Consider the following 22,867-nt stretch of genomic DNA (forward strand, 5'->3'; position numbering starts at 1 on the left):
GTCCCAGCGTCATTTTGTCGCGTACATGCGTGCGGGCGTGTCTTAAAAGAAAATGGTCGATTAGGGCGGTCTGTTTCATGGTGACTCATGCCATTGCTAGCTGACAAACAGACGGGGTATCGCCACACCAAAAACTCGCGGACAAAATAGTGACTTTTTGCTGTCCTTGAGCTGCATAGAGTGGGCCTATTTGGTTTAAATTTTAGCTAACTAAAATTATTTTAGTTACTCTTGTATAACTAATAGAACTAAACTATTTTAGCTCTTTTTAGTCAATGTGTTTGGAACTTTAGCTACTAAAGTGACTAAAATTTAGTTAGCTAAAATTTAGCAAGGAGATCCAAACAGGGCCTATATTAGGCCTAGTTTAGATGATGAATTTTTTTTTTGGTTTCAAGCACTGCAACACTTTTATTTGTATTTGACCATTATTATTCAATTATGGACTAACTAGGCTTAAAAATTTATTTAATAAATTATAGATAAACTATCTAATTAGTTATTTTTTATTTATATTTATTGCTCCAGTGCCTAAGATTCGATGTGATCAGGAATCTTAGAAATTTTTTAGATACTTTTTGGAACCTTATTAGAAGTTTAGAACAGACCACAGGTACATTACTTTACATCTGTTAATGTTAGATGCACAAATTGCTTGCCCACAAATACTTGCAACAACCAACATTTCTTTTTTGGCAACTTCCAATTGGCTCGACCAACATGTAATGTCCTTCTTTGGAGATTTAAACTAATTTGTTTGGATCATCAACTTGCACTTAAACACCTTTTGGGAGGATATTTTGGTAGGCTAGTTCTCGCTAGTTGTTTTTGCTAATGCATGTTTTAAGAAAGAGATTTTTTTTGTTAGAAGCAAGCTCCTTGATGATAGCGTAGTGGCACCGTTCGTTTGGTGAGCGACTGAACATGTTGTTGTCAAGCGATGAGATGCGACTTGCGTTGTTTGGTATGGCTGAAAGTACTGTTCGCTGATTTATTGTGAGAAAAAAATACTACTGAATGACTGACAGAATCGACAGATATACATCACGTAAGATCAGGACCATGCAGTTGCAGGCATATGTTTGGTTCTAGTTCTAGACTTCTAGATGGATCACTAAAATGCTGAAATATCCACATAATTATATGTATGACTTTATTTGTGTAATCTTTCTTGATTGGAACTGCGTCACCGTAACAAAATGCACCACATCATCACGAGGTTATCATAATTTCATCTGACAAATCTATCTGCAACCAATTTCATTTGGACTTCTAACGATACAAAAGTCTAAAAGCTTATCGATTGGTACAAGTTTGAACTTCTAGCGATACAAAATTAAGAAAGTTACTAGGGTATAGGAAAATAAAAAGTTACATACTCCATGACTGGGAGACTCTAGAAAGTTATATAGGATGCAAAGAGAATACCGGGTCTAAATAAATATAAAAAATAAGAGATAATATAGAAAAATAAATAAAGAAAAGAAGATCAGAAAAACAAGAAACAAGTCAGAAAACAAAAACCCAACTATTATTGGGCTTTAAGTTGGTCTACAATTAGTCTAACTATGAAACCGACATAGAGTAATACCAGAACATTTCAAGCATGGCAAGTTGGCAACGCCGCATAATGTTCTGATATTACTCTAAATCTAAAAAAGGCAAACTAAACTTTGTATTTTATTTTTTCTACTAGGAGTAAAATGGTCATTTTACCTTTGATTTAGTATTGTTAAGTGCTAGAAACAGACGGAAGGCCATACAAGTAAGAGAATTTCGCTTCAGGCCTTATAGGTAAGTTTAGAAAAAAAAACAGATCATAGAAGGAAGATGCATTATTTTGAGTATTCATTAGCAAGATCTAGTGCCTAGGAAAGCGCTAAGCTTATGACCATTTCTCAAGTCTAAACACAATGGCGGCTGCCAAAGCCACATCATCGCCCCCCGAAGACGCAAAGCGCTTTCCGCGTGTACAATTCCGTGCCGGTGCGTGGCAATATCGCCTCCGCCCCGAGGAAACGGGAGCTGCACCGAGGCCTGGCGGGGGCAGGCACGTGGCCAGACGGGCCCGGCACGGGCAGATCACGAGCCGGCGGTTCGGACCACACGCCCCTCGGGGCCCAGGGTCCAGTCACAGGCTCACAGCCTACCGGACGGGAGCGGTGGACCCGAACCGGGGTCCTCGACCGCGACCTATATCGATAAATGGACTGCTTCACCGGTGAGTTCCAAGTTCCAACCACCCAAGTCCCCGGCGACCAATCGAGGAGTAGTACGGTAGCTTTCTTTTTCCCAATTGTCTGATTAGGTTCTGAGTCTGACACATGGAGGCAAACATTGATTCTTCCTAAAGGCTTGGCGGCAACAAGTTTAAAATTGACCATTGGAACAAGCTCGGCAAGGATGAGATAGCTATTAACTTCTCTAGTAATATTAATATTAAGTTTTAGCGACTATTTTTAAAATATGTATATAAGAGTATCTCCAATAGTTTACGTTTCAGCTTTATCATCCTTAATTTTCTGGCAAAATAAAGAAAAATTCTCTCTAATAGTTTGGCAATTGGAAGGAATTAAACGCGTATGGAAACAAATTTAGGGTTTCTGATACAAAACATAAAACTAGGTTATAAGAAAAAGTGCCGAGAAATTTTTTTATGATAGAAATATAGGAAACTCTTGGAGATGACTTTTTTTCTCCTCATACTAATTTAGGAATTGACAAAAAACATATTTTAGGAACAAAATATAAAGATATCTTGGATATGCTCTAAAATGTGTATATAAGGGCGTCCCTAATATTAGGTAGGAATTGCTTACAATGTCCGTTCAGGTCTATTTGGATCAAATAATTCGAATCTCATTCCTTAACCTGTCTGGATGCATCAATGGTTTGGAAATTCACGTTCCTAGCAATTTTTGAAGTTGAAATAGAAGCCCAAGTAAACAAGATTCACGACTAAGGCCTTGTTTAGTTCACCCTAAAAACCAAAAAAATTTCAAGATTCCCCGTCACATCGAATCTTGCGCTACATGCATGAAATATTAAATATAGATAAAATAAAAACTAATTATACAGTTTGTCTGACCCTAGTTAGTCCATGATTAAATAATATTTACCACAAGCAAACGAAAATGTTACAGTAATGAAATCAAAAAAAATTTCGCACCTAAACAAGCCCTAAAAATACAAAAATGGATTCCTGCGCTGTCGCTCCTTTCATCCTCCTCCACTCCTCTTTCTCGCTTCGCGCGCAACCATGGCCGATGGTTAAGTTCTTGAGTCTCGGCGGCCCGTTGGTTTCCCCATAGAAATGCGCATGGCCTCGCTCAAACCTGTGTACCTGGTGGGCTGGGTGTCGCAACGGCTGGAGAACCGATCCAAAGCTGATGTCGATGGTGGACGCGTGGATCAGCGGTGGGTGGGGAATTCCAGTTAGCTACGAGCTGAGGTCGGGAAAAAATTACGTGGAAACAGGATGCAGCGGGATTGTTTCCACGCGTTCACCCAGAACCAGAAGGATCCAACCATGCGTGTCCTGGTACGATCTGTTCGGCTCCAACACACACCGTTCGGCTAGAAACGGCTTGACCAAATTAGAGAAGGGTGCTCCAGCTACAGACACCGTCGATGCCTCTGTCCATGTGCTATGTCATGCAGGCATGCGGGTGCTGGAGGACGTGGCGGCTGCATGAGAGACACCCAGGAAGATCGCAGAGGTCTAGGTGATCAAATATAGCTCCAATCAGTGAGGAAAAGGTTATCGATTCTTAAGGAGAGAGGAGACATCTTACGCCTAGGCTATGATTTGTTTAAAATAACATAAAAACAAATCTAGCTGTCATACGCCTAACACAGTTTGGAACCGTCATCGACAAGAGCAGATCAAAAAGAGCCCACAAAGGGGACGCCAACACCCCTGAGGCCGCCGAGGGAGATGCTGGCGGCCTGTCGTAGGGCAAGGCGCACGCCCAAGGAGGAAGAGCAGTGCAACCACCACTGTCGCTACCGTTTCCTTCCATATCATCTTCATTTATCATACATTTTTTTAGTTAGTTTTGGAAATGGGTTAGAAAAGTTGATTGATGGAAAAAAAGAATCCATGTTCGCTAAGGATCTTCTTATTTTGCTTGTAAGCCAAATCCAATAGGAACATAAAAATAAGGGACATGTAACCACATCAATCAAGAAATAAACAGACGAAAGCTCTTCTGTCTCTCTCTCCCTGTCGCCGCCCCTCTCTCTCCTCCTGCGCCGCTGCCCCTGTGCCGCCACCCCTCACCACGCCGCCAGTGACCACCCCGACCACGACCCTGACACTAACATTCTAAAAAAATTGCTCTCTAAAACAATTGAACTAAATCTCATGTGCTCACTAAAACATCACTGGAAAAAATGATTTGTTTGTGTATATGGCCTAGGCTATGATTTGGTCTAAATTTTAAGATATAAAGCATGGTTTTAGGGATCGGGGACAGGGCCCGAACCCAACTCGATTCGGGTCCTCGAACCTTTAAATCTGTTAGGTAAAATCTACACCGCTCCGCCAGGGTTGAAACCCATGAGACACTCAACCTGTCCCCTTCTAGTTGTCATCTGTAACTGCTACACCATAATTTTTTTAGTTATTAAGCACATACAACACGATTGTCCTCGTCTACAAGGCTTTTCCTACAAACGAATTGAGGACACAACATGAACATGAATAACACAATCTAATATTGCAAAAAGAGATGTAGCTTATAGCATTATAGAGGTTTGATCATGTGTTTAATCAAAAGACTAACTGACACATGCAATGAAAAACAAGAGCTCAGGCCTGATTCACAACAACCAAACTCTACGTTACGAGTGCTATGAATAATATATGTTTCACGAGAAAACTGAAACTCAACAAATTAAAACCCAAACCTAACAAAGCAGTAGCCACGAACTAATACATTCTTAGGGGTATATGTACCCTGGACACACCACCTAATGGGAACTAAGAATATAGGACAATACACAATGCAACAAACTAAAAGATGGGCGTTGTAGCAACTTGATAGATTTTGGACATAAATTTATTTCGACGATTCCCATTGACTCCGGTAGAATTTTGAGGTGGGACCAGTGCCACTAAAAGGGTTATCAAATCATCTTTCCAAGCGTAGGTAGAACGTCAAAAAAGGAGTCTATATACATCTTGGGCACCGTTTTTAGCCAAGACTGTTCTAGAACCCGAGATGGACTCCTACTTGAGCTGGACTAGACCTCTGTTGTGACTTGGACGTTCACGCTGGTCCTTTTCGTCTCCAATGCTTGTATCCGAATGAGTTATGTCCTTGTTAGTAAATTCTGAAGATGACATGTATTTTTATATCGTGTCAGATGATGATATCACTCCTCTATTTAAAAGTTTGGGAAATATATTTTCATTTTAAAACAACTGCTTATTGTACCACCAGAGTCCATCAGATTGTTCGGTGCACAAGCCTTTGTTTAGGACTAATGTGCTTATGTTATGCGATCTAGGCCCATAGAGAATCGACCATGATGAAACTTAGTAATCAATTTGTATTAATATAAGTAGTTTTCTTATCTCATCATGCATCTTGGTTATGCTAACATCACCACTTCCATATCTTTTTTGTCCACGTCTAAACTCTCTGGCCACTCTCTTTTTTTTAGATTGCCACTCATAGCTGATTGTACTTTGCAGGAGCGAAGAGCCTGCTCTTATAGTTAACAAGGTCCATTGGCTCTGGACCATTTTCTTTCTCTTGCTAAAATAACCAAACAATATCACCACGTACCATTCAAGTACCATATATTAAGTACCACACTACCACATGTGGCCGGTCATATATAGGAGTTTCTGATATGTCCTTCTCATCCGCTATAATTAGTTTAGAGCCTGTTCGCTTGAGTCTATCTGTCGAATCTGCCAGCCATTCAGATGCTAGTACAGGCTAACCACTCTCTAAACAAAACGATATGCTAACCGGTAAAAAAATATAACCAACTGCTCTACCGCGCGCGTCTGCACGACGGCGCAGGTGAGCGGGGGGCGTCGTCGCCGCGCATGGAGGACGAGATTTGAGCGGCTGCCTGCGGCCGGGGGAAAGCGCATGTGCAGGGGCCGAGCTGCAGGCGCGGTGCGCAAGGGGGTAAGCCCCGGCCGGCGACGAGATCTACATAGGTAGTACACATGCGCGCAAATCTCGATTGAAACCGAACACGCCGGCGACGAAATCCACAAAGGTACATATGCAAATCTCGGTTGAAACCCAACACAGAACCGATGAAACCGAAACCAAAATCGCCTGTTTCTATTTGTCTCTGCAACCGATCGGTTGTGATCCATTCCAAAACGACCGAAGTTCTGCTAAACCGATAAAGGTCGGTTTAAACCGATTAGTCTGAGGCCCTGGTTTCCTTGATTTCATACGGTGTCATTGCTCTAACCCGGCCGTCAGTCACCGCCCCGGGCGGTCCACGCGATCGGCCTCTCGGCCGGCTTGCCTGCGCATTGCCTGCAACTGCACACGTCGTGCAGTGCCGACTTGTAGCCGGCGACGTACTCACGTATACGTGTACTACCACCAAACCTGGGTCTTGCGATCAGCCGTGTAGGTAGCTGATGCTCACATTTCAGACTATACGGAAATAGACCGTCATGAGAGCGGACCACAGACAAAGGCATGCATGTAGGGCCTTGTTTAGTTTACAAAATATTTTGCAAAATTTTTCAAATTCTCTATCATATCAAATCATGTAGCACATGCATGGAACACTAAATATAGATAAAACAAATAACTAATTACACAGTTTATCTGTAATTTGTAAGAAAAATCTTTTGAGCCTAGTTAGTTCATGATTAGACAATATTTGTCAAATACAAACGAAAGTGCTACTATTTCTATTTTGTAAATTTTTTTAGAAGTAAACAAGCCCATACGAAAGAGCTGAAAGGGTCAGTAACTTACATCTACGTACGTGCATCGTCACGAGATTGGACAGCAGAAGATGTCACGGCTATGCTACATCTACACTACACACGGCCAACGTGACCAGCCCAACGGTGCCATGCATGCCATTTCCCCCCCTTTCTTTACCACTTCCCTTCCCTGTATGTATCTTGGTCTCTCGACAAGCTATTCGTAGTAGCACAAATAAAATTCGTTTCTCCTTTTTGCTCTCTAACCTTTGGGTAGTTTGTCATATTTTTTTGTTGCTGATGAAACTGAAAATGGTATCAGCGGCGGCCGGCGGCGACCTCACAGTTTCTGATGAGTGATGATGACAGCTTTTGACCTCTTGCCATCCATCGGTTTGCTCCGGCTCAACGTTCCCTGCATACTTCCGCTCGCTTAAGGCACGTTACACGTAGTATATACTTCATTCTTTTATCAAACGTGCAGCGTTTTAAATCAAATCTTTTTACTTTTGTATAGATATGACACTAAATTACGCCATTATTTTGCTGCAAGTTTGCAGATGCAACTCGTACATATATATACTCCCTCCATTCCAAATTATAAATCACTTTGATTTTTATGATACATCTATTTTACTATGCATCTAGACATAAAGATGAACCAAAAGAGTCAAAGTTGATTATAATTTAAAACGGAAAGAGTAATATAGTTGACCGGATATCATAGTACGAACGGAAACCATCGCCAAAAAAATCCCAAATGGACACGCCGAAGGCGCTCAAGGTCAAGGGATTAGAAATGGGACAAATCCTGGCGGCGATCTGTATGCCGACCATCATAACTTATTGAACTTTTTGCCTTCACCTGCTTCATTTTTTTTTGTAAACAAGCTGCACCAGCAAGTTGTAAGAAGTATATGAGAAATAATATTTGTATATACGACAATATCTGTGATCATAATTGGCTCCGCCCTGATCATAAACATAAATAGTTACTCCAAGGGAAAAAGGGCAACATCAACGCGGGCCTGCTAGGCCTTGCAAAAGGTTGCCGAGCCTGGACCCAACACGTGGGCCTCTGTCGCACCATCAGTGCTTTTTATTCACCAAAAACAAACAAACAACACACAGCAAGCGGAACCGGTAAACAAATTATCATCGCAATTGCAAGTTTGGATCAGATAATACAACAAAGTCCAACCAAACATCTGGAGAAAATATCAGACAAAACACTGAAAATCATATACTAACTTGCTGCTCAGTTCTGGGACTCCTGTTCACGCTCCAGTGTTCTGCCTGCTGACAGAAACACGAACCTACCAGCAACCTGATGATCCGTGGAAAAGGCCTGCCACTTTCTTTTGTCCTCCTGCTTTCAAGTTTTCAATCAAGTGCGGTGTGGATATGCTTTTTGTTGTTGGATCTTCAGATTTCTACATATTTGCCTTCCTTTCCCATCGTTCTTTAATATCAAGCCTGAAATAGATGGGACACATGAGATTACCATCGGCGTTTTTTCACAGGAAGTGAAAGTGGTAAACAAACTATCACTTCAGCATTTCTGAAATGTGGTCACAATAATGTCACACGATGCTCGACTGTCATCACCACACATCTGATCAGAAGCAAGAAAATTCTGCTTTGAACTTTACTTTCTCGTGGTCATCAGAAGCAAGATAATTCTGCTTTAAACTTTACTTTCTCATGGTTCAAATCGCATAAATTTCTTGATGGCTGAGAGACCTCATGCAGTCATGCTCAGCAGACAAAGTTGATAGAAATCTTAAAGTTACCAACACAGATAGATTATATCTATCACCAAATCACAGCAAGAAACCTTTGTGTCTTAGTTTGCCCCCACGGCCCCACATATCGAGGTTGACAAGTCAAGCTGTGTTTCTTTTTTTAATAACAATGAAACGTGGACCAATGCTATCAAACCTTTTGAAAAATATAAAAGGATTGTGTTCCTAAAGGGAATTGTTCAATTCAAACAAATCCTTTGAATAATGAAAGGTGAAGCAGTGGAGTTAAGACCGTGCTGAACAAGTTAAGAATAACATAAGAGTGCAGAAGCAAGATACAATAATGAAAAAAATACCCCCAATGTAGCTTCCTTTTGTTCCTCGAGGACAGGTCTGATGCAGGATCCTGTAACGCGGGAAAACCATCACGATTATTGAATGAAATCACAACTGTAAGGTATGGTTAGATAAGATGATTGTTCATAATGATATCTGAACTGTGGTCAAATTAATATCTTTGAGGATGCGAAGTTGACTTGGCTTACCACTTAAAGGCAACCAAATCTACTCAATTGGATATCAAAGTCAACACAGGAAAATGTTATCGATTTGTCATATCAAGTTTATGAATATCTGAGTGTCAGACAGTCATAGAGCACTGGGGAAAAAACAGCATAACAAAAGAATATCTCTATGCAATTCTATGTAATCATTGAAAAATTACTTCATGGCATTATGACGTTGTTAGACTTTTTGCATCTTGTGCTTCTACCTAAAAACTAAACTAAACCACTAAGTTACTTTACCATTGCTCGACTGCCATTAAAGGGGTAACTATCAGCATGTGATACTTGTGAAATATACTATACTAATAGTTTGTGCTTTGTCACAAAAATGGCTAGAACTTCCAATAAAGCAGTTTGTTGACTTACTTGGAACAACTTCCAATACCTAAGACCAATCTGAAGATTACTGGGAATGATGAATGCTATAGTAATAGAGATCATCATTATTGTAGTCGCTTTTTTTTGGCTGTTTATTTATTGTTGTCAAAATATTCAAGCAAAAGCATTGCTTACAGAATGTAAGTCAAAAATAGTACCCAGCATTCAGTATAACAAGCCATACCCCTTGGATTCCTGTAACTGATGACATATGATGTACATCTCTTGGAGAACTATCAGCAGATGCATCCTTATCAGTGAATTTATATTCGCTGGTGACTTTGATACTTCTCCCAGTGGTTCCTAAAGAATTAGAAACACTAATTGGTGATGGTGAGTAGAAAACTAGCACGGCTAAACAAGAGGACATGCAGGAGAGACAGGTACCTTTTGGTTTTCTTTTATACTTTGGCTTTTCAGTTATCTGTAACCGTTTCTTGTGTAATTCCTGCATCACATGACAAATTAAGTACTTGTAACCTAGTAAATTCAGAATAAATAATCAACTTATAAAAAATGGATATTATGAAGGAAAACATAATGTCATAGGAAAAACACATATTATATGTGTAAAGATTTGTCATTTCGTTCAGGCTGAGGTTCTAAAGATCCACAAATTGTACTTACAGATTTGAGAGTTCTCACGAAACTGAACTGATATCAATGGGCTGAAGACTTGTGGTTTGACAGGTAAAATAGGTCAAAAAGCGAACCATGGAACGTTTATCACATCCAATCTAGGTCCCTAGCCTGGACGAGATAAGGATTACAATCTATCTTCCATGTACAAACCCAGAGGTATGTGATAGGATTTCCTTTCAACACTTCTAAAAGGCTTGAAAAGAAAAGAAGTCTAGAAGAGCTGAGCTACTGTTACATTTTTCTCAGTTGGGTGTCTTCTTTGATTTGATAGATTCAATGTGCTTTTATGTATATATATATAGCTGGTATCAGCCCTTCTTTCTCTCTACAAAGGAACTTCGAATTAAATAAAATTAACTATCCTAGGTTCCTTAAAGAATGTAATCATTTCATTCCTATGTTGCTGTATCTGAACTCTTCAAGACACTTTGAAGTTATAAAAATATGACAGCTCAAACTTTTGCTCCATTGGCTGCAGAATCAGAATTTGCTTGACAACCCGAAAAATAAAAATAAAAACCCCCCAGGCCCCAACCTTAACTGTTAAATCATCTGGGTTTCCATAAATTACAAAACACCAGGTTACTGTTTTGGAGCAGAATTTTCGGGACTCACTTCAAATCTGTACCAAATCGTAAGAATTGGATCTAATTCTCCGTCAAGCAAACATGCACAGTAGGGTACACTTCCCAATTACTAGCAGACCATAACAGCATACACACAGCATAACCAGGCAACAGATTCATGCCTGATTGCCTATGGTACAAAACCGATTATTTCACTGAAGTAGAGTTTAGTGAATTATTGAACAATTGCAACACAAACATATCATCGACCAGCAACTCTACACATCTCCAACGTGTTCATATATGCGTCGAAAATTAAGTAGCGGGACCAATTTACCCCGACCTAACGAGCTCAGCCTGCTGACATCCTCCGACTTTACAAAGATTAAAATCTAGAACAGCCATCCCCATATGTGGATCACGAGCAGCAAAAGATCACTATCGACCGTTTCGAGAAATGCAGCACCAGAAGCCAGAACCAGAAGGGCACCTTAAACTTGTCGAGCCGGTCCTGGGATAGTTTGGAGGGCTTGAACCACGGGTCGAGGAGCCTGCTTGATGCAAGCGCCGCCTCCTTCCTCTTCGCCTCGTCATCGTCGTCGCCGGCGCCGGCGCCAGCGCCTCCGCATCTCCCCGGCTCCTGATTGCTTGCGGCCTCCATGGCCGAGAAAGCCCGAGAGGGAGCAGGTGGGTTGGGCTTAGTGGCCTGTTGTTGGGTTGAGCCATGGCCCAAGGCCGAAAAAACTGGTGCGACCAGGCCCGTTAGGAATCCTATCCATAAAACTATTTTTTTTTCTTTTTTTGTTTCTTTTTATAAAATTGTTGGCTTCATCAGTAAGAAAAGAGTCATTCTTCTGCACTGCACGACACGAAACAGTAGTGGCGTAGAGCGTTGCACAATGAATCTTCGACCAGGGCCGTGTTTAGGCCATGTTTAGATCGGAGATGAAAATTTTTTAGTGTCATATTAAATGTGTCGAAAGGATGTCGGGAGGGGTTTTTAGAAACTAATAAAAAAACAAATTACATAGCTCATCAGGAAACTACAAGACAAATCTATTAAGCATAATTAATCTATCATTAGCACATGTGAGTTACTGTAGCACTTAAGGCTAATCATGGAGTCACTAGGCTTAAAAGATTCGTCTCACGTTTTTCAACCAAACTGTGTAATTAGTTTATTTTTTTATGTACATTTAATGTTCCATGCATGTGTCCAAAGATTCGATGGGATGGACGAAAAATTTTTGGGTGAGGAACTAAACAGGGCCAGTTGGTGAAGGAAAAAATTTCGGGACACTGTAGTACTTTCGTTTGTTTGTGATAATTATTGTCCAACCATGGACTAACTAGGCTCAAAAAATTCGTCTCATAAATTCTGATAAAATTATGCAATTAGTTTTTATTTTCGTCTATATTTCATACTCTATACATATGTCTAAAGATTTGATATGATGAAAAAAATTAAGAAATTTTGAGTTTTGAGGGTGGAAGTAAACAAGGCCCAGATCAAAGTCAAAAGTCTTGCATCGCCCATTTGATGTTCATAACGGATAAGAATGCCATGCCTAAAAACCAGACTTTTCACGTGCATCGTGATGATGTTTTGCAAAAGGCCATGTATGATGCTGCTTCCTGCTACCTCCCGGCCGGCGAGCAACGGCTTGTACTGGAGTAGAAGTACTACGCCCTTGTTTAGTTCACCCTGACCAAAAAGTTTTTATGATTTCTCGTCACATCGAATTTTTCGGCACATACATGAAGCATTAAATATAGATAAAAATAAAAAGTAATTATACAGTTTACCTATAAATTACGAGACGAATCTTTTGATTCTAGTTAATCCATAATTAGACAATATTTACTACAAACAAACGAAAATATTACAGTAGTAAAATCCAAAATCCCGAGCAGCGGAAGAAGCACAGGTCGGTGATTGCAAAATGCCAGCGGACATGTGAAGGGGCTATCAGCTACTATATATGTGGGGCTTGGCCTGGAAGAAGACTAGATCCATGGATCCCGGGCTCCCGGCGGCCGGTGCTGCGGTTCCTGGCTCGCTCCCGGCCAAACAAACTCGCCGGTCGTCAAACTGACGAGTTTATCCCCTGCTGGCCTGCCCCATCACGGTCACGCCCATGCTGATTGATGGCGCCGAATCTCCTGTTGCTCGCCAGTGATCGGCGGGGCCGAGCTCTCGCAAGGGGCCTGTGCTTCCTCCAAGCCGTTTGCCCCCAGAATCCTACCGTGGAAAACGGAAAACCCAGACCTGGTCCGGTGGGTATATATAGGCCTTGTTTAGTTCCCATTTTTTTTTTCAGATTTCTCATCACATCGAATCTTTAGACACATACATGAAGTATTAAATATAGACGAAAATAAAAACTAATTGCACAGTTTGGTCGGAATTGACGAGACGAATCTTTTGAGTCTAGTTAGTCCATGATTGGACAATATTTGTCAAATACAAATGAAAGTGTTACAGTGTCGATTTTCTAAAATTTTTTGAAACTAAACAAGGCCTAAGGGCAGCTCCAACATACTCTATCCATCCTAAATTATAAGTCATTCTAAGAATTTTAAAGAGTCAAAATATCTCAAGTTGAACCAAAATAATAGAAAGAATTATAAAGATTTATGAGATCAAATAGATGTACTATGAAAATATAATTAATAAAGAATCTAATGATACTTAGTTGATATGATAAATATTATTATCTTGTCGTATAAATTTGGTCAAAATTAAGATGCTTTGACTTTCCAAAATTTTTTAAATGACTTATAATTTGAGATGGAGGGAGTAATAACTAAGGCTCTATTTGATTATTTTATAAGCCATATTTTTCTCTGTCAGCCAACAGCTCTCATAATAAATCAGCGAACAGTACTTTCAGCCATGACTTTTCAGACCAACGAACAAGCCCTAACTATAAGTATGATTTCGATTTGCATCTTAATTAGATTGAGCATGCTCTTTACTTGCTTTACATCTTGTTGGTTGCAAGTTCCTTGAGTGACAACTATGATTTGCTTGTTGGTGTGTTTAGTATATGTTTCATTCTTACAAACTAAAGACCCTGCTCCTGGTCTGAACATTTGCTAAAGAAATGGTTACTGTGATGGCACTAAGGCCAGTCTCAATGCATAGTTTCATGACACAGTTACCAAGACTATAAACTAGGTAACCGAGCCATAAGAGTTTCATGGGGATGAAACTCCTCTCTCATCTGATGAAACTCCTTCATTTAATGACCTTGCCAAGTCAGCAATTTTGCTTATGTGGCACCCTATTTAATGTGCATGACACTCCTATGAAACATGCATTGAGACTGGCCTAAGGATTTCTTAGATTATTTTCTAGGAACTTACAACGTGCTTGGTTCGTTGCCGGGTAACATAAATGGTAAAGAAAACAGGTCACGCAGGGAATGTAAGAGCAAGTATTATAGCAGGCTGTAAGTGTTGGGCACCATAATAAGGGATACCCAAATCAGAGCAATAAAAACACAAAACAAACACACTAACCACAATTAGCAAGGCCTCGGACGCAAGTTCCGACTCGCCCGACCCCTCAGGGCCTCGGACGCAAGTTCCGACTCGCCCGACCCCTCAGGGCCTCGGACGCAAGTTCCGACTCGCCCGACCCCTTAGGGCCTCGGACGCAAGTCCCGACTCGCCCGACCCCCCAGGGCCTCGGACGCAAGTCCCGACTCGCCCGAACCCATCCAGGCTCGGACGCCGGACTCCACTCCGCCTGGGTAGCAAGACTTCCGCCGTACGGCGCCCATACCCGCGACACGACAGACGCGACGGCTTCCATACCACGGCAGGGCAAGGCTATGACTATTCCAACCACTCTGGTCACTGTACCCTTACCTCTTCCACTGTGATGTACTGTCCCACAGTGGGAAGGGAATGGGAGAGGCTAATCAGCACCACTATTTGAAGTCATTTCCCACTATTGACAGTGACGGCGCCCCGACCTCCACGACTCCTACAGGGCTCGGCAACGCTCTACAGAAACAACCATACTGCCGACCATCCCCCAAGGACGAGATGGACCAGCTTCAACAGGGTCAGGACTGGGGTTTCACCATCCAGTTAAAGAAATCTACTCTTGTAAAAAACCTGTCTTCCCCTTGAGACTATAAAAGGGGAGCCAGAGTTCACAACTAGAAAGAGGACTAGAACACACACATATACGCACAACACCCTTTCACACAGCAGCACTCCACACTCTGTCGTTCACCAAGCCGAGACCTGGGACACGTCCCTCTCTCGCAATCTGCTTGTACCCCCTACCGCAAGCATCTTTGGGTGCAAGGATATACAGGATCCCCGATCGCACTGGACGTAGGGCATTCTTGGCCCGAACCAGTATAAACTCCCTGTGTCACACTTGCATCACCATCCAAGCTCGGTCAAGTCACGCAGACTTATACTTGTTGGTGTCTAGACCACGACTCTAGACGCCGACAGTTGGCACGCCAGGTAGGGGACTTCTGCGTGACATTCGCCGGTCCCTACTAGGAAGGTTTGGATGGCAGACGGGTTTCACCCGCTCCGCCGCGGCACCATCATGATGTTTGGGAGTCTGGAGTTCATGTCCCTCGGTTCCGGCTACGACATGATCCTCCTCCCGCCACGTGACGACGTCGAACCTAAACCCGAGCCGATCCCACCACAGTCAGTGCGCGGGAGACGTTCGGGACATCATGCAGGGGGCTCACGGAGGGGGCGTCACAGATCTAGGATCTCCGACCCTACCTCTGAGGCTAGGATCCGTCCGGTCCTCCCCCTACATATTCCTCACCAGGTCGCCCGCTCCTTCGGTCCGACAGGGGCCAGAGGAAGGGCTCGCGGGACGTCAGGCTCCGCTGCCAGAACCAGCAGAGGGTCATCGCGACCACCCGTGCCACCCCGTTCGAAGGGGAAGGCACGGCCCGCGCCCGTTCCCCACAAGGGGGACAAAGGGGCCTCAACGTCCCATCCTCCTCCACCTACGGATGAAGGAGTAGCAGCGGCACCTCCTGAGTTACCCTTTGGGCTCAGGAGCGCCGGCGCCACCTACGCCTCTTCCGTAAGCACTTCGTTGAGCACGTACGCAGAACTTCCGGGTCACCACTTAAGGTCCACCCTGGACCTCTTCTCCACACCACCCGTCTCATCATACCCGGAGGATCCTACCTCAGGCGACGACGAGTGGGCTAGCGCTGATTTCTCCGGGTTTGGCGACCCGGAGACCTTCATGCGCTTCTTGGAGGCTAGTAACTATTGCCTCGGCTACTCCGACTCCGACGACGGGAGCTACGACCCATCACGGGAATGCTTCAACTTGGAAGTCGGAGGCACGCCGCGTAATGCCCAGGGGGACGCAGGCCCCTCTAGGCAAGAAGATGCAACCCCACCGCCCAATCCAACCCCCGGAACCGATATCGGAGCCCGTGGGGTAGCATCAGCCCCCGCTGGAGGAAACCATCCTGACCTCGCACAGCTCGATGAGCTGGAAGCCAGGCTCGAGGAAGAGCGCACACGCCTCCGCCAACTCCGCGAGGCCCTAGTCCAAGAGCCGTCAGGTCGTAGGGACGGGGGTGAAGCCAGACGTCGCGCTCGTGACGTCAACCGTCGCATTGTCGACGACCAAGGGGGTGACGCCCCAGTCTTCAGCACGGCTAGCCAAAACGTAATGGCTGCCGCGCTCCTCCTCAGGGCGATGCCCGAACCATCGACCCCTGAGGGAAGGAGAGTGCGCCAGGGGTTGCGTGGCCTCCTCAAGCAGGCTGTGGTGCAGAACGCGGAGAGTTCTGCCTCACAATCCCACAGCACAAGACGTCGTGGGGACCGACCCACTCCGGACAAGGCACCAACGGTACAGGGTCCGCCGCCCCCTGACCCCCAAGGGGGCAACAAAGCCCCGTCGGTACATGAGCGCGTCGGAGCAGGCGCGGACGTACGGGCCACCCTCGAAGCCAGACGACGTGACAGGGACGAAGCCGAGTCCCGACGTTACCGACCCCGCCGAGGTGGGAGGTACGATCCCGATCATGATCGCAGCACATCACCAGAGCCTCCGGGTCCCCGCGTCTTCAGCGAAGCCATACGCAGGGCCAAGTTCTCGGCGCGATTCCGACAGCCCGCCAACCTCACCAAGTACTCAGGGGAAACAAACCCTGAGCTCTGGCTGGCGGATTACCGCCTAGCATGCCAGCTGGGCGGCACGGATGACGACCTGCTCATCATCCGCAACCTCCCACTCCACCTGGCCGATACGGCCAGGGCATGGCTCGAGCACCTCCCTGAGCGCATGATCCATGACTGGGCAGACCTGGTCAGAATCTTCGTTGGAAACTTCCAGGGCACATACGTGCGCCCTGGGAACTCCTGGGACCTCAGGAGCTGCCGGCAGAAGCCAGATGAGTCCCTCCGAGACTTCATCAGGCGATTCTCTAAGCAGTGTACCGAGCTCCATAACATCACGGACTCTGACGTGATCGGAGCCTTCATTTCTGGCACCACCTGCAAAGAGTTGGTACACGAGCTCGGACGCAAGACTCCCACGAGCACTAGCCAGCTGCTCGACATCGCCACCAACTTTGCCTTAGGCGAAGAGGCAGTTGGTGCCATTTTTTCCGACAGCGCGGCCAAGGGGAAGCAGAAGGCCGAGGCCGCCGAAGCCTCAGGATCACGCGACCCCAAGAAGAAGAAGAAGGGTCGCAAGGGGAAGCAGGATCAGATGAGCGACAACCTGGTCACCGCGGCTGATCGTAAGAACCCCAAGCGGGCTCCTGCTGGCCCCGGCCTCTTCGACGAAATGTTGAAGAAGCCGTGCCCCTATCATAGGGGGCCAATCAAACACACCCTTGAGGAGTGCACCGTCCTCCGTCGGTACTATACCGACATCATCACCAAGGAGAGTACCGAAGAGCCTCCCAAGGATGACGACCCCGAGGGGGAGGTCTTCCCCAAAATCAAAAACTGTCTTCTGATCTTTGGGGGACGCGCCGCTCGCCTCACTGCAAGTCAGAGGAAGCGCGAACTCCGAGAAGTCTGCGCAGTTAGTGTAGCTGCGCCCTCGTACCTTAAATGGTCCGAGAACGCAATCACGTTCGACCGACAGGATCACCCGGATCGGATTCCCAATCCCGGGAGCTATCCGTTGATCGTCGACCCCATCATCGTCGAGACCCGTCTCACTAAGGTGCTGATGGATGGAGGCAGCGGCCTCAACATACTCTACGCCGAGACTCTGGCCCTCATGGGGATCAGCAAGTCCCGGCTGAGGAACGACACTGCGCCCTTCCACGGAGTGGTGCCGGGACATCGTGCCCACCCCCTCGGACAGATTGATCTGCCCGTCTGTTTCGGGACCCCCGACAACTTCAGACGGGAGGTCCTCACTTTCGACGTGGTCGGATTCCCTGGGACCTACCACGCGATCCTGGGGCGACTATGCTACGCCAAGTTCATGGCCGTCCCCAACTACACCTACCTCAAGCTCAAGATGCCAGGGCCGAAGGGCATCATTACCGTCAGCACGACCAGTCAGCACGCTTACTAGTGCGACGTCGAGTGCATTGAGCAGGCCGAGGCCCTGGCTGAGTCTCTGGCCATCCTCACAGGCCTTGACGACTGCGACCGAGACGTCCCCGACCCCAAGCGTCATGCCGGAAGCTTCGAGCCGGCAGAAGAGACCAAGCTGGTTTTCCTTGACCCCGGAGCCTCTGAAGGCAAGGCGTTAAGGATCAGCTCTAGCCTCGACCCCAAATAGGAAGTGGTGCTCGTCGACTTTCTCCGCGCGAATGCTGACATATTTGCGTGGAGTCCCTCGGACATGCCTGGAATACCGAGGGAAGTCGCCGAGCACTCCTTGGACATCCGAGCCGGTTCCAAACCCGTGAAGCAACGCCTGCGCCGATTCGACGAGGAGAAGCGTCGGGCCATCGGGGAGGAGATCCACAAACTGCTGGCGGCCGGATTCATCAAGGAGGTATTTCATCCCGAGTGGTTAGCCAACCCCGTACTAGTAAAAAAGAAAAATGGGAAGTGGAGGATGTGTGTAGACTATACCAGTTTAAATAAAGCATGTCCGAAGAATCCCTTTCCATTGCCTCGCATTGATCAGATAGTTGACTCCACCGCGGGATGTGAAATTTTATCTTTTCTTGATGCTTACTCTGGCTACCATCAAATCAAAATGAAGGAGTCCGACCAACTCGCGACTTCGTTCATCACCCCTTTCGGAATGTATTGCTACGTAACCATGCCTTTTGGCCTCAAAAACGCGGGGGCTACATATCAGCGATGTATGCTCCAGGTTTTTGGGAACCTTATAGGCAAAACAGTAGAGGCTTACGTAGACGATATCGTCGTCAAGTCCAGGAAAGCAAGCAGCCTGGTTACCGACCTGGAAGAAACATTCCGGTGCCTTAGAGCAAAAGAGATCAGACTCAACCCCGAAAAGTGCGTTTTCGGGGTCCCCCGAGGCATGCTCCTTGGGTTTATTGTGTCTGAGCGAGGGATCGAGGCCAACCCAGAAAAAGTCTCGGCCATCGCGAATATGGGCCCCATCCGTAATCTAAAGGGAGTACAGAGGGTAATGGGATGTCTCGCCTCCCTAAGCCGTTTCATTTCTCGCCTCGGGGAAAAAGGGCTGCCTCTGTATAGGTTACTTAGGAAATCCAAGCACTTTTCCTGGACCCCCGAGGCCCAGGAGGCCCTTGACAAGCTCAAGGCTCTGCTCACCAACCCTCCCATTCTGGTGCCCCCCGCCGAGGGGGAACCGCTTCTTCTCTACGTCGCAGCCACTGACCAGGTGGCCAGTGCAGCAATCGTGGTCGAAAGGAAGGAAGAAGGGCACGCCCTGCCGGTCCAAAGGCCGGTATACTTCATCAGTGAAGTACTTTCCGACACGAAGACCCGGTACCCCCAGATCCAAAAATTACTCTACGCAGTAGTGTTGGCTCGGCGCAAGCTCCGACATTACTTTGAATCTCACCTGGTCTCGGTGGTCTCATCTTTCCCTTTGGGAGAAGTGATTCAAAACCGAGAAGCCAATGGAAGGATTGCCAAATGGGCTATAGAGCTCATGGGCGATGGGATCACCTATGAGCATCGCAAAGCCATAAAGTCCCAGGTCCTGGTAGACTTCGTGGCGGAGTGGACAGGGACTCAGCTCCCACCCCCACAAATCCAACACGAATGGTGGACCATGTACTTCGACGGGTCCTTGACGAAAACCGGGGCCGGCGCGGGCCTTGTCTACATCTCACCCCTCGGGGTAAGGATGCGATACGCGATCCGGCTCCATTTCCCTGCTTCAAACAATACAGCAGAGTATGAGGCCCTTGTGAACGGTCTTCACATCGCCATTGAACTTGGGATCAAACGGCTCGACGTCCGAGGCGATTCCAGACTTGTCATCGATCAAGTCATGAAAGAATCCAGCTGCCATGACCCCAAGATGGACGCATACTGCAAAGCGGTTCGACGCCTGGAAGAGAAGTTCGATGGCCTCGAACTTAACCACGTGTTAAGGAAGTATAATGAAGCCGCCGACGCGCTCGCCAAGATGGCATCCGAGCGGGCCACAATCCCCCCGGATGTTTTCGTCAGCGATATCTACAGACCCTCCGTCGACTACAAGGACGACGGGGGGTTGGATAAACCCCCAAGTGAACAGGGTTCCAACCCCAAGGACACTGCCGATCAGGAACAGGAAGCCATGGACATCGAGCCAGAGCCGTTAGCACCTGACGACTCGCCCGACTGGCGCTATCCTTTGCTTCAACGCCTCGTCGACGGCACTTTGCCCCCGGACCAGGCTGAAGCAAGGCGCGTGGCTCGTCGTGCCAAGACCTTTGTCCTCCTTGATGGGGAAATGTACAAGCGAAGCCCCTCGGGCGTCCTTATGCGATGCATCCCACATCAAGAGGGGGTCAAGCTCTTACAGGACATTCACTCGGGGGCTTGTGGCCATCACGCCGCGCCTCGGACGCTGGTAGGGAATGCCTTCCGACAAGGCTTCTACTGGCCCACCGCCGTAGCCGACGCCACAGAGATCGTCAGGTCTTGTGAGGGATGCCAGTTCTACGCTCGGCAGATACATCTGCCCGCTCAGGCCCTGCAAACGATTCCCATCACCTGGCCTTTCGCTGTCTGGGGCCTCGACCTGGTCGGGCCTTTGCAGAAAGCGCCTGGGGGCTTCACCCACTTGCTCGTTGCAATCGACAAGTTCTCTAAGTGGATCGAAGTCCGTCCCATCACAAGGATCAAGGCCGAGCAAGCAGTGTTATTCTTTACAGACATCATCCATCGATTTGGAGTGCCGAATTCCATAATCACCGACAACGGCACACAGTTCACCGGGTGAAAGTTCCTGCAGTTCTGCGACAGACACCACATACGTGTGGACTGGGCGGCAGTGGCTCACCCCAAGACCAACGGTCAAGTGGAGCGTGCCAACGGCATGATCCTCCAGGGTTTGAAGCCTCGGATTTTTAACCGACTGAATAAGTTCGGAAAAAGGTGGCTCAAAGAGCTACCAGCCGTAGTCTGGAGCCTTAGAACCTCCCGAAGCCGAGCTGATCTGGAGTACGAGTCCCCGAGGGTACAAGCCTACGACGAAAATAGCGGCAAGACGTTCCAAGAAGACGCGCTGGATCAGCTGGATGAAGCCAGGGATGTAGCCCTCCTACACTCTGCCAAATACCAGCAGGCCCTCCGCCGATACCATGCTCGACGAATCCGAGGCCGAGCCTTTCAAGTCGGCGACTTGGTGCTAAGACTCGGACAGAGCAACAAGGGTCGTCACAAGCTCACACCCCCCTGGGAAGGACCTTTCGTCATCGCCGAGATTCTCCGACCCGGCACCTACAAGCTCGCCAATGAAGCAGGGGAGGTCTTCAAAAACGCATGGAACATAGAACAGCTACGTCGTTTTTTCCCTTAAGAACTTTGTGAAAATTTCTTTGTTCATCCATCACCCTCAAGGAATAAATCAAAGTTTAAGTCATCAGAAAGTCTCGAACCTGCCAAGCAGAGTCCGAGCCTCCCTCGGGGGCTACATGGGGGGAACCCCTATGTCGACTCCAAATCTTTTTCTTTTTTCGCGCAAGTTAAAAGAACCCAGACCCAAGGTTAAGAAACCAAAAATCCGTCTCCTAAAATCTTAAGGCACGAGCCCGAGGAAGGATCAGTGCTCACGAGCAAAGACCGCCTCTACTCACCTTAGATTTGAGGAACGAATTCGGACTTCCAAGAGCTACTAAGGGAAAAGCACTTAGGATCGGGGACTCTGGCTAGCGCAAAAATTCTCACCCGACCCCGCGCTGCCGAGGTCGGATTGGCATAAAGAGAAAGAAAACAAGACAGTTAGGGAAAAAACTAAAAAAAAAAGAACAGTTATATTTACATTCGACATTAACATTACATATATATTACAAGGCCCACCGGCCACAACACCCACAAAAAGAAAAGAAACCTAAAGGTCATGATGCCCTGTCTACTCAGGTCCTCGAGCGCCAAGGCGCGGAAGCTCCACCTCCTCGTCGAAGAAGGTGGCCAAGGCATCTCCGGGGACAGCCACGGCGTCCTCAAGCCTCTGCACCTCCTCCTGGGCCTCTGTCTCATCATCCGGGAGAACATAGCCCTCACAGACTGCCGGCAAATCAATGCCGGCATAGTGAGAACTCACCACCGCCAGGGCTTTCTTCACCCCGGCGTGGAGTGCCTCCTTCATCCTCTCCCCGGCCCGGGAGTAAAGGGCTTCGACCCGACTCCGCAGCGACGACCCCGACGCCGGTACCCCGAGCCCCTCACACGCCGAGGTGACCACGGCTTCAAGAGCCGAGCGGTCTGAAGCCTCGGCGTCAAGGGACCTTTGCAAGGCCTCGGCGGCAGAGGACGTCTCGACCACCTTCCCCTACAGTTCTGATCAAAAAACAAAATAAAAAAACGAGAAGTTAGGAAAAGTTAACCCAAAAGTACGAAGGCGTCTAAGGAAAAGGGCGCAAGTCCTACCCTTGGCGCGCTTCTCGTACTCGGCCGAGCTCT

General features: G+C 46.7%; 1 protein-coding gene and 1 long non-coding RNA gene across 2 annotated transcripts; one reads left to right on the top strand and one right to left on the bottom strand.

Moving 5' to 3' along the window:
* On the top strand, positions 6,055–7,480 carry LOC110433376. Its single transcript, XR_002450783.1, has 2 exons — positions 6,055–6,243; positions 7,242–7,480. It is a non-coding gene; the product is annotated as an uncharacterized LOC110433376 (long non-coding RNA).
* On the bottom strand, positions 8,053–11,502 carry LOC8068038. Its single transcript, XM_002458293.2, has 5 exons — positions 11,307–11,502; positions 9,996–10,056; positions 9,793–9,911; positions 9,021–9,070; positions 8,053–8,395 (listed from the first exon to the last, which is right to left on the bottom strand). Exons 1-5 carry the CDS (start codon positions 11,475–11,477, stop codon positions 8,353–8,355), a joined length of 444 nt encoding a protein of 147 aa, XP_002458338.1. The 5' UTR covers positions 11,478–11,502; the 3' UTR covers positions 8,053–8,352.

This window comes from Sorghum bicolor, chromosome 3 (assembly GCF_000003195.3).
Source record: "Sorghum bicolor cultivar BTx623 chromosome 3, Sorghum_bicolor_NCBIv3, whole genome shotgun sequence".
NCBI classification, from domain to species: domain Eukaryota; kingdom Viridiplantae; phylum Streptophyta; class Magnoliopsida; order Poales; family Poaceae; genus Sorghum; species Sorghum bicolor.

Excerpts from the sequence above, each read along its gene's own strand:
- LOC8068038 (XM_002458293.2), bottom strand. The coding sequence starts at position 11,477 with ATGGAGGCCGCAAGCAATCAGGAGCCGGGGAGATGCGGAGGCGCTGGC. Across the intron at positions 10,057-11,306 it reads ACCGGCTCGACAAGTTTAAG|GAATTACACAAGAAACGGTT; the intron begins GTGCCCTTCTGG and ends CATGTGATGCAG. Across the intron at positions 9,071-9,792 it reads CAGTTACAGGAATCCAAGGG|GATCCTGCATCAGACCTGTC; the intron begins GTATGGCTTGTT and ends CCCGCGTTACAG.